This window comes from Chenopodium album, chromosome 19 (assembly GCF_948465745.1).
Source record: "Chenopodium album chromosome 19, dcCheAlbu1.1, whole genome shotgun sequence".
Classification (NCBI taxonomy): Eukaryota; Viridiplantae; Streptophyta; class Magnoliopsida; order Caryophyllales; family Amaranthaceae; genus Chenopodium; species Chenopodium album.
The window spans coordinates 10,961,611-10,973,493 of record NC_137852.1 but is presented as its reverse complement, the minus strand read 5'-3'; the positions used below and the strand labels follow the sequence as shown (position 1 = coordinate 10,973,493).

General features: G+C 30.2%; 1 protein-coding gene and 1 long non-coding RNA gene across 2 annotated transcripts; both read left to right on the top strand.

Moving 5' to 3' along the window:
• Positions 1–2,225: 2,225 nt before the first annotated feature.
• On the top strand, positions 2,226–3,386 carry LOC145595960 (uncharacterized). Its single transcript, XR_014103051.1, has 2 exons — positions 2,226–2,409; positions 3,090–3,386. It is a non-coding gene; the product is annotated as an uncharacterized LOC145595960 (long non-coding RNA).
• A 2,313-nt stretch (positions 3,387–5,699) lies between these two features.
• LOC145595166 (uncharacterized) lies at positions 5,700–10,512 on the top strand. The gene is made up of 2 exons (XM_081651540.1): positions 5,700–5,948; positions 9,906–10,512. The coding sequence occupies exons 1-2, from the start codon at positions 5,781–5,783 to the stop codon at positions 10,455–10,457; spliced, it is 720 nt and encodes a 239-aa protein (XP_081507666.1). The 5' UTR covers positions 5,700–5,780; the 3' UTR covers positions 10,458–10,512.
• The last annotated feature ends 1,371 nt before the right edge of the window (positions 10,513–11,883 follow it).

Here is an 11,883-nt window from a genome sequence, read left to right as displayed (position 1 = left end):
AGATGACATAGCATTAAAATCATGCAAAACATACCGAAAGTAGAATTGCAGAATTTTTGCATGCAACTATAAGTAGTTGCCCTAGTTGGTGTTAGAACCCTTCTAGCTTCCATAATCTGAAAGCTTGCGTCGATACGTGCCCTAAATAATGTATTGTATATATCATTTTTCAAAATTTATGCCTATCATATACTCTTTTATTTCTACCACCTACCAAATGACTGTTACGACTACTGGACTACGTGCAGCATTTTCCAACATAAATTTTTATTCATCACATGTTTTCCTTAATAGGTCTCAAATGTTGTTATTTTGTTAAAATGGCTATTTGATAAGTTTGAGCACACTTTCAATTCAATACTCAAGTGGTAGCTTCACACATTTTCTTTTTATATATGGATGATAATATAATCCATTATTATTACAAATTAATTACATAAATTGATTATACAAAAAACTGTTATTCCACCTCATAACCCATTTACGCAGCGATGAGTATCCAACTAAAATTATTACTACAGCTAGTGGTGGACTTTGGTGAAGATAATAATAACTACTTAACCGACTAGCACATTATAACTGGCTTTCAAATTAATCTATTTTGGACTATTTATAGTTAAATTACCAGGCCACTTGCAAACTTTGAATTGATTTATAACATAAAACAATATTGATGCGTGCTTCATAGTTTGTAAGTTATAACCATAATGTATGTCAACCTACGACTAAAGATGATTGTGAGCCGAGCTCATGTCGACTCTACATGCCTTGAGGGAGGGCAGGGTTTATCCACGACCCAACCCAATCTATACTTAGTATTAAAAAAACTATAACCAAGAAACTAAGAAAGACATATGTCCCCATCCATTTTATTTTATTTCTCTAATCATAGTGCCACATGTGCACATATCCTCTTACACTATAAATTTTTTATTACACTATTTTTTTTTAATTCTTTCATTAAACTTAAAATTCATCTTTCATACACACTTCATCTCTTCATCTTCATCTCTCCCCTTTAATTCAACCTTTTCCTATTCTCTCTTTAATTTTAGGGCCTGTTCACATTTACTTAATTTCAGTTCAGTTCAGTTCAGTTCAGCTCCAATCAGCTCAGTTCAGTTCAGCTCCAATCAGTTCAGTTCAGTTCAGCTCTTAATTTCCCTCTCTCACAAAATATTCATTTCAGCTCAATTCAGTTCAGTTCAGTTCAGTTCCAATCAGTTCAGTTCAGTTCAGTTCAGTTCCAATCAGTTCAGTTCAGTTCAGTTCAGCTCCAATCAGGTCAGTTCAGTTTAGCTCTAATCAGTTCAGTTCAGTTCAGTAAATATTAATTTCAGCTCAATTCAGTTCAGTTCAGTTCAGCTCCAATTAGTTCAGTTCAGTTCAGTTTAGTTCAGCTCAGTTCAGTAAATGTGAACAGGCCCTTAGTCCTTCCACCTTCTATTTAAGCCTCTTTTTCGATTAAAGTTCCAAAATTGTAATTTCTTTAATCATGTTTCCGATTACATATTGTACCCTATATTGACTAACTGATATTTCCTCACTTATCTCTCAATACAATTTTATATGAATAACCCGTGCATTGCACGGGCCAGAAGGCTAGTTCGTTGTTACATGAAATGAGATGCCAAATTGTTGTAATAGGAGAGCTAGCACCCCATGCACGGCCAAATCCAACATGCTACCTTGTTATGCTACATTTGTGTGCCTAAGTAAAATGCTATTCTATATTCTTTACTACACTATAAAGGCTATATATAATTCAATATAGCTATAGCCATGATACTCGTAGCATCTAACTAAACTAAAAGGTATGCCTAATTGCCTATCACTTCCGTGGGACTTGGGACTAAATTATTGCGATCCATAATGTGCAAGCTAAGGTATCCCTAAATCTGTGTAACACTAGTAGAAAAATACAAAAAAAACACCGCTCTATGGCCACCGGTTTTTGAAAACCGGTGGCTTAAAAAATGGGCGGGTTAGGCTAATTCACATTGCCACCGGTTCAAACCGAACCGGTGGCCTTTACCATTTATGCCACCGGTTTGAACCCGTGGCAATTAGCAATTAAAAAAAAAAAAAAACGCCCCCTTAAATACCCCAAACCCTACCTCATTTCCCTCTCAGCCGTCCCTCTCCTCTTTCTCTCTCCTGCTCTCCCCTCTCTTCTTTCTCTTTCTCTTTCATTTCTCATCTGATCTCCTCCGATCTTCCTTCTCTTTCTCATCTAATCTCTTTCCTTCTCTTTCGATCTCCTCCTTCTCATCTCCTTCTCCTTCTCATCTCCTTCGTCTCCTTCTCCCTCTTCTCCTTCGATCTCCTCTTCTCCTTCTCCTTGGTTTTGAGTTCGTGCACCATCATCAAGACCACCATGAAAACATGCACAACGAAGACATGCACAAGGTTTGTGATTAATCAATTAATTCTTGGTTTTTGATTTTAAATTCTGGGGTTTTGTTTTTTGATTCTGGGTTTTTGTTTAATCAATTAATTCTGGGTTTTTACTCGATTTTAATCAATTAATTCTGGGTTTGTGTTTTGGGTATTTGTTTCATTACTAGTTATTGATTTTTTTGGGTTAATTAGTCGATTTTGGATTTTTTTGAGTGTTTTCGTCGATTTAATTCGATTTTTAATTGATTTTAATCGATTCTAAGTGGATCTCCTTTTGGGTCCTATTCGATTTAATTCTGGGTTTTTTCTTTCTTTTTTTTTTTTTTAGTTCGTGAAAATCAGTTTATTTTTTTGAGTTCGATTTAATTCTCATTTTGTTTTTAGTTCTCGTTTTGAAAATCAATTTGATTTTTTTTAGTTCGATTTAACTCTCGGGTTTTCACTAATTCCTGGGATTTTTATTTAATTTTTTTCTGGGTTTTTTTTTCTGGGTTTTAGTTTTCTGGGTTTTAGTTTTCTGGGTTAATTTTCTGGGTTTTTGTTTATATTTTGTGTGTTTTTTCTGGGTTTATTTAACCGATTTAAATCGATTTATGGGTTTTTTTTTTGTTCGCAGCTTATACGGTTCTTGTTTTTATCTTTTTTTCGCAGCTTATTTTTTTTATTTAATCGAATTTTTTTTGATGCAGGTGTATTGATTTGGATGTAGATGTTAAATCGAAGAAAAAAGATGCAGGATTATTGATTTAGGTGTTATATGGTTGTTTTTTAATTTTAATGTTGTAATTTTTTTTGGTTTTTATTGTAAATTTGTTTTTTTGGTTTTTAATGTTGGAATTTTAGTTTTGTGTAATTTGATTAATTTAGTTGTTTTAAATTGGAATTGTTGTATGAGTAATTTAGTTGTAGTTATTAATTTGGTTTTTTCACTCTTAAAAAGTGTACAATTATTAGATAATGATGAATATATATGTGTTTTTATATAATTTACACATATATATAATTTCTGCTACAATTTAAGTGAAATAAATGCAAAATTTTTTTTTTTTTTTTTTTTTTTGTTTTTTATGGACATTATTGCCACCGGTTAACCGGTGGCAATACTTTTTAATACCATTAAAAAAAAATTGCGGGAAGCGTAATTGCCACCGGTTAACCGGTGGCAATAATTGTTTTTGCCACCGGTTTTGAACCGGTGGCTTTTTAATAATATTATTGCCACCCCCCAACTGGCCACCGGTTCAAAACCGGTGGCATAGGGGGTTTTGAACCGGTGGCCAATTCATATTTTCGTCTAGTGTAACTAAAGTTGAGTGTTCTTAGAGATGTTCATTTAGGCTTGGACTCTTTCAAAAATATTTTTTTAGTTTATTATTTCATTATAAGTATAGAAGGCGAGAAATTAAACTAATATATGAAGGTGTATTATTTAAACTTGTGACATATCATACTCAAGTTCACAGTCTTGCCACTAATTTTGTACTTCATCACTAGTTTCCGTTTCACATGTGTAAATACTTCGTATATACCTATTTAATAAAACTAATGTTCATAATGTTTGTACAACTTTTTATAGTAGTGCTCTAAGAATTTTCCAACGTTAACATACACTATACATAAGAAATTAAGAATATCATCAATCTTAAGTGGGACATTATCTATGCAGAGTAGCACTTAACATCTAATGGATCACCAAAAAAATTCCTTTGTACTAATTGATGAAGCTGCACGCGAATTTGAGACATATACATTATATGATGACTTTTTATGACAAGAATAACATAAATTCGTAATTGATTGCAATCCAAAATGAAAGAATAAGTATAGCATGAAATTGAGGATATAATTTCACTTTAATGAAACATGTTCAGATTCGAATAACTCAAACAAAATTTAGTTAAATGGATCACAATTATTCACATTCGAAAATCTCAAAATATGTTAATTGGGTTATTCACATTTCGTTAAAAGGAAGTTTTTGGGCTGGATGGTACACCTGGATGGCTGGATGATTGGATGCAAAACGTTTATTATGCATTCATCTCTAAACGACAACTACATGCTTCCTCCGTTCTTTTTTATTGCAATGTTTCCTTTTTTGGGATAATTATTGCACCATTTCTATGTGCTTTACTCACCATTTAGTTGTGTTCACACATAAAATACCCTAATTACCTTATTTGCATGTGATAACAACTATTGTAACCCACGTTTTTTCTCTCACATTTGTTTGTTTTACATAATGGGCAAACTTGACATTCTCCATCTTTTACTCTTTCTCTTAAAACTTGTGTCAATACCAAAAAAATAGTGTCATTTAAAAAAACATAGAAAGTATATGTATATATGAAATGCATGCCTCGCTCCATCCCAAATAGACGAAGCAAAATATAGTACTATCAATCCTATTAAGAGCTAGGAATAAATAGTGGTAATGGAAATGAAACTTAAATGGAAATTAACATTGTCATCCCCATAGCAATGCACTTTCATCCTCAAGCATGTGTATTCTTCATTGTTTTTCATTATAATATTCATTACCATCTAAGAAGAGGTATTAGGTTTGAATGAAAATTTCTAGAGATAATTGGGCAATTTGGGAGAAGCTAGCATTACCATAAAAATTAACCTTTTTCCTTACTAATTTACATATAAATTCATTCCCGTTACCATAATTTATGAACACCTAATAAATGGGCCATAAGTGCTAAAACAAAAGACCATGTAGATATATTAATTAAAACCATTTAACAGAAAACATGTTTCAAATACTCGCTTAAGTTATTAGTTTATCCCATTTTTAAAGTCACCTTTCCTTTCTATTTTCTCTTAATCTGTGATTTCCAAATCAAATGTGTAATTTCTTTGTTGTATCATTGTATGTACCTTATGTATAGTTGGTGATGTTGCAGTCAATTTTTTCAATTTTGTACTAAGTAAAAGCTCTTAATTATTTATTTTTAATACCATGAATGCTATTTCAAAATTGGCATGCATGTACGTAAATCCATTAAAATTTATAAGCAATGCTATTAGCTACTTCTAAAATATAATATGGTCGACCTAACAAAGTGGGAGAATGAGACAAGTTCCACATAATTGATTTATCATGTTGCTTATTTAGTAGGTAAAGGATATAAAGTCCGTCACACCTTTATTTATTTGTTTTAGTCTTTTTCATCATATTTATGCAAATTGCACATCTTATTCAAACACGTCCACGTACATTTCATTCCACGAGTATATACACACTATATATATTCATCCTCTTATAAACTTAACTAGGTAGTAGAAAATTAAAAGCATTTGAAACATTCTTGCTTATAAACTATATTACCATAAATAAAAGAGAGGGAAAATAATTATCAAATTGAAGAAAGATGGAATGGAGAAAATGTTATTTGGATTTGCTATTGGTGCCTTTGAGTTTCTTGGTTTTGACTATATATCATATATGGATATGGAATAAGGTTCGAACTCAGCCCCTCTCTACCATCATCGGCACTAATTCTCATGCAAGAAGATATTGGGTTGCAGCCATTATGAAGGTATGTTATAATTCCTTTCATAGCTTTTCAAATGAAAATATATACTTACATCCGTGATTCATTGGATAATCTATATTTACCCATATGAAATAAGTATTCGATATGGTTGGAAGTAATTTACAATGAGTAGATAACTATACATATTAATGCTAAGATTATTACATTCAAATTAAGTTTTTGTTGTGCTTGGTGAAAATGATAAAGATTTCATAAAATTCTAGATAGTTAAGTAAGCTAACTAACCTTGGGTTGGGTCACTTGGGTAAAAAAAATTTAAATTGTGTAGGAGTTGAGCTATATATAAATTATTTAATTAATTAAAAAGAAGTAATGATGAGAAGAATTGAAAGATTAAAGCCTATGTGTGAGTGTTTACTAAAGTGTGTATAAATATTTTTTTTTTTATTTGTACTTAAATTATATTCTTGACCAATTAGTTAGCTTTTTTTTAGTTTAAGAAGCAAATCATTAAAGAGTTAACTCTGGGTAAACTTGAACTCCGTTGCACTCCTTCAAATTGGTTTATTAATTATACTATGATGAAGCTAAGACTAAAAAAAACCTTAAAGCTTTTTTTTTTTTTCCTAGTCATTTAACATGTATGATTTGGTGTGTTATTATAATATAAAGTTTAATTGCAAAAATAAGCCATTTTATTGTATTTTTATGAAATAAATCTTCATCTTTCTCAATATAACATTATAATGACTCCGTAGTATAAGGTGTTATTATATAATTCTCTTACTTTTTTGACATCAGTTTTATACTTATTTAATAATTGAAAAACACAAACGAGAACATCTCATATATGAAGTATTATTTTTTTTTAGTAGCACACTAATTGTAAGGCAATACATCTTCATCCTTGATTCCTTGTGTAAATAATAAGTTTTCATTTCTCATTTGGTTACGTATCATGCATTTTAACTTTCAACCTTGCCTAACAACAAGACATCATCACAAAAATAAGTTCCATGTGTGTTGATTATACATGAACAAAAAAAAAAAGACATTCAAGAATTGCAAAGCCAATCTCGTGAAAACTTGGTAAATAAAATGTCACCTAAGAAATTAATAATATCATGCGTACACGAAAAACATATTTCATAAATAGAATGAATAAAAATACATGTGCATGAGTGTTACAACTATATACTAACTATAATAATATTTAATTATTAAGAAGAAGAAGAAGAAAAAAAAAGAAAAAAAAAAAAGCATGCAATATGAAATGGTAAGAGTCTTAAGACGGCTAATACCTTACTGTCGTTGTGAGGTGGTGATGATAACGGTTTATAGTTAGCTAGTAGTTGTTTGCACGCATTTTGGCGCGCAATTTCAGGATGTTTAACAACTTATACAATAATACAAGTGTTATACAAGTGTAAAGGTGTTTTTAACAATTTTTTTTTCTAAAAAAAAAAAAAAAAAAAAAAAAAAAAAAAAAAAAAATCTACATTGCTAAATATGGTTACATACTAAGAATATGTACATATATAGAGAAGTTAGTGTTGTTACAAATAGATAATCATAATTTTAGTATGTGCATAGGTTAACTTAGTTAATCAACTAATATAGCATTTATTTTCTTGGAGATTCTTTTTCTTAATATAATATATTTAATTATATAAGCAAGGATATACCCTATTTTGTCTTGATTATGTTATTCCACCATATGCCCCACTTAAACCACTATACCATCAACACATTAACAAGTAATCCTCACCAAATTATCAAAATTGAAATTCTACTTTTAATCAAAAGAGGCATTATTCAAAATTGAAGCTTAGTAATTCTATGAACATTTATAGTCAAGATATCATAACCAAATTTAATAAAACATAATTAAATTAATTCTAAGTTAAAAGCTTAATTATTAATATCAAATAGTTGTTTACGCACTAAGCAATGCAACCAATAATTAAATATACATGGTTATAAATAATTTATTAAGCATGTTTGAAACTTATAAAGTTTCGCTAGTTAGGTCAATTATGTAAAATCGAATAATCGTAAATCAAATCATATGGACTGACATGAATCGTAAATCAGATGATTATAAGATTTTAATCGGGATTTTAATACTATGTGATCCTCATTGATTCTCTTATGCCCTTTCTCACTTTCCACGATATAGTGATATGAAGAGGTGGAAATCACGGGTGGTTATGTTGTGGTGGTGGCGGTTCGAGAAAATAGATGAGAGAAAAAGAGAAAAAGTTTGGTTCCTAAATACCTTAGGCCCACCATCCGCTCTCATATTCTAAACTTGTAAGACCTGACTGTCCTTGACACGTGCACTTAATCAATTAATCTAATATAATGCTCAAATAAAACAATAAAAAAAGATTTATGAGAAGCATGTTTTAATTTTAAGAAAAGAGGTAATGTCATTTTAATGTCAATATAAGTGATTGAGACTGGAGCTAAGTTTTAAATAATTATACTTGTTCATCAATTAATCAAATAAGTGAACTCAAACTTTAATTTCTGATTAATTATGGTCATTATTGATAAACTATTTTAGTACTAAAAGTACTATGACAATGATGAGTTTAATTGTATATTTACTTTTATGTTTTGACGTATGCTACATTTTTAAAGCCTACGATGGCTTATATCATTGCTAGATCAAGGCTTCGTTTGATTTGATGTTAAACATTTTCATGAAAAATGATTTTCTCTCTTTTTTTATTTTTTTTTTCTTTTTCCTTAGTTTGTGAAGGGGTGGAACACAATTTTTCCAATGGTGGAAAATTGCATCCTTAAAGATGGAAAACATTTTTCTTTACAAAACAAGGAAGCCACATTTTCCTCCCTCCTCTTTTTTTTTTTTTTTTTTTTTTTGAGAAAATCCCTCCTCCTTACCTCCTTTTTACTTTTCTCTCGCCCATACACACATTCTCACTCCTATTTCTTTTTTTTTTTTTTTTTTTCTTTAACTTTTTTTTGTGGGCAACCAAACAAAAGAAAACTAGTTTGCAATTGTGGTATTCATTGAAAAAAAAGTGTTTACCACGAAAGCTGAGTTTATTAAAAAAAAAAATTTTAAAAAATAAAAAAAAAAACCAATAAATGTTTCATAACAATGAAACCCATGATGACATAAACTTTTGTAACATAGGTAAATGGTTCAACAAAATAAAGTTATTACTTTATATTACATGCTCACATCTTCTCATACTAATTGGTTAATCCTATTTAATAAAAACTACCAACATTATCTTCACTTAGCAAAGGTTCAACATTCACGTCACGTAATTTTTGCATTGTCTCTTTCCAATTTCACGTTGTTTTAATGGATTTTATGGCCTTATGTGCGTAATCTCTTTAACAAAGTTTAAGTTTGTTGTCGATTAATTGAAGCATAATGTATTGTTATTTTCCCTTAAAAAAAGAAGGTATTATCATTTATTAAAGTGATGAAAATCCTTGTAATGGTTGTAGCACTAGCTATTTTTGGAATCACTCTATTTTATACGAAGTATTTGATTTGTTTCATATATTTGGCATCTTTTAATGTCATTATGCATGTATATATCTAAATTCAAAATTTTATTAGTTATTGTATTTCGTATCATTTAAGGTTGATTAATTAATTTATATTGATATTATAAATTGATACATGATGATGCAGTAACGATATTATTACACACTATTGAAGTTATTTCTTTAAGGATATAACTTGTACAAGAGTTACACATATGGTTGAATTTGGTACAGTCGTAATATAAGGGCCGGGTGGAGCCTTTTTCACATACTTTTGAAGTTATCCTTTAACTATTTCCTTTTCTTTATGGACATGCATGTATATGTGATGTGTGTGACCTAGTGTAACATCAACAATACACCAATATTTGACATGCATGATGACATTGATTCCTCATATCTTTCAAACTATACACTATTGATATGCAATCATCCATGAAAATTGATGGTGTACACGTTTGCATGCAGGACAATGAAAAGAAGAACATCCTAGCCGTCCAAACCATAAGGAACACAATCATGGGATCAACCCTAATGGCCACCACTTCCATCCTCCTTTGCTCAGGCTTAGCAGCCATCTTAAGTAGCACATACAGCATCAAGAAGCCGTTAAACGACACCGTGTATGGTGCACACGGCGAGTTCATGATGGCTCTCAAATATGTGACCTTGCTCCTCATCTTCTTGTTCTCATTTATGTGCCACTCATTATCAATTAGGTTCATTAATCAAGTTAATTTCTTGATTAATACACCTCAACATGACCTAATAGCTGCTAAAATTCCACCAAGTTATGTGTGTGAATTATTGGAGAAAGGGTTTGTTTTAAACATTGTAGGAAATAGGCTTTTTTATGCTGCCCTACCCCTTTTGCTTTGGATTTTTGGGCCTGTCTTAGTTTTCCTTTGTTCAGTTGCCCTAGTTCCTATATTTTACAATCTAGATATCGTGTTTGAGTTTGATGATGATTTGGGTAAAGGGGATCATGAGATGACTCATGAGGATTTCATGTCCGTTTGAATAATTTGATTCTATGTTAATTAATTGCGACATATATGAAATGAGATCCATAATATTTGATGGAGTGTGTTTTATCTCTTTATACTTTTGAACGATGTGATATTACTTTTTGAAAAGACTAGGTTATCATTCATCTAAATATGTATATTTATCTCCAAGAAAATTTGAAAGTGTTTGAATTTCATTACTTTATTAGTGAAAGCTTACAATACGATGTGCAATAATTTTAAACATGTATAAATTGTTGACAAGAACGTTGATAAGTATGTAATACTTATATACGGAGTACCAATTGTGCAATACTTTGTAGCATATTATCAAGAGTGTACCTCGATGATATATAATTTTTCTTATAACACTTAGCTACATAATTAGATTTAAATCCCTTAATAATCATCCATAATGCATGTAATATTTATGTCTAATTACAATTATTAATGAGTAAATTATAGTAGAGTAGCAATCATATCATTCAAGGCCATTTGTGTTCTTTCCAAATAAAATGAATATTCTAACACTTTAAAATAGATACAATCATACAGCAAGGTATATATTTACAATGATAATGAAACATGAACAAAAGGAAATAGTACTATGAACTTCTTTATTTAAGTAAAGCTTGAATAATGAAAAGTAATGGATGTGGAAATAATTGATTAATGTAAAGTTCTAAGTTTGACGGAAATTTTGCAAACATCTTTTTTGTAAATTGTAATGGTTTAGCTAAGAATGTGACATTTTTGGTCCATCTCATAAAGCACAATGTAATCTAGTATTCTTTTTGATAAGCTTTTTAATGATAAAAAGCCAAATAAGCTAATTTTATTGCAATATGAGTAGACTCTTAGTGCTAAGCTTTCATGCTTTCAAGCCATTATATTTTGACTAACGTGACATGCTATGATGTCACATGACTTTTATCATGAATCCTACTTGGTTATGCCGTTATGCGTAGTATATTATTTTCCATCTCATATATACGAAGTATATATAAATATTCAATACTTGTAGCTTACTAGATTGTACTCATACAAATGTATTTAATAATTTTTTTTTAATGAAACGCTTTAAATATACACCAAAAAAAAAAAAAAAAAAAAATTAATACTTCAATATATTCTATGATTGAACAATAATCAATATCAATAGCTTCTTCGAGCTCTAAGATTCCGCTTATAAAGTCACGATGCAAATCCGATAGAATGAATGAACCTCAAATCTCCATCCACTTATACTTGTCAAAATGGCATGTATAAGACTTTGTATATCACACCTTAAGTTGAATGAAAGCCAATTATTAGACAATTTAGTCAATAAAAAATAGGCAATGTTGATCTCAATAGCACCAACTAAGTGAACTAACTTGGTGCATTGTGCAGCACCACCTTTGACTGGTAGCTAGCTAAAACATACATTACTAAAGCCC

Excerpts from the sequence above, each read along its gene's own strand:
- LOC145595166 (XM_081651540.1), top strand. The coding sequence starts at position 5,781 with ATGGAATGGAGAAAATGTTATTTGGATTTGCTATTGGTGCCTTTGAGT. Across the intron at positions 5,949-9,905 it reads GGGTTGCAGCCATTATGAAG|GACAATGAAAAGAAGAACAT; the intron begins GTATGTTATAAT and ends GTTTGCATGCAG.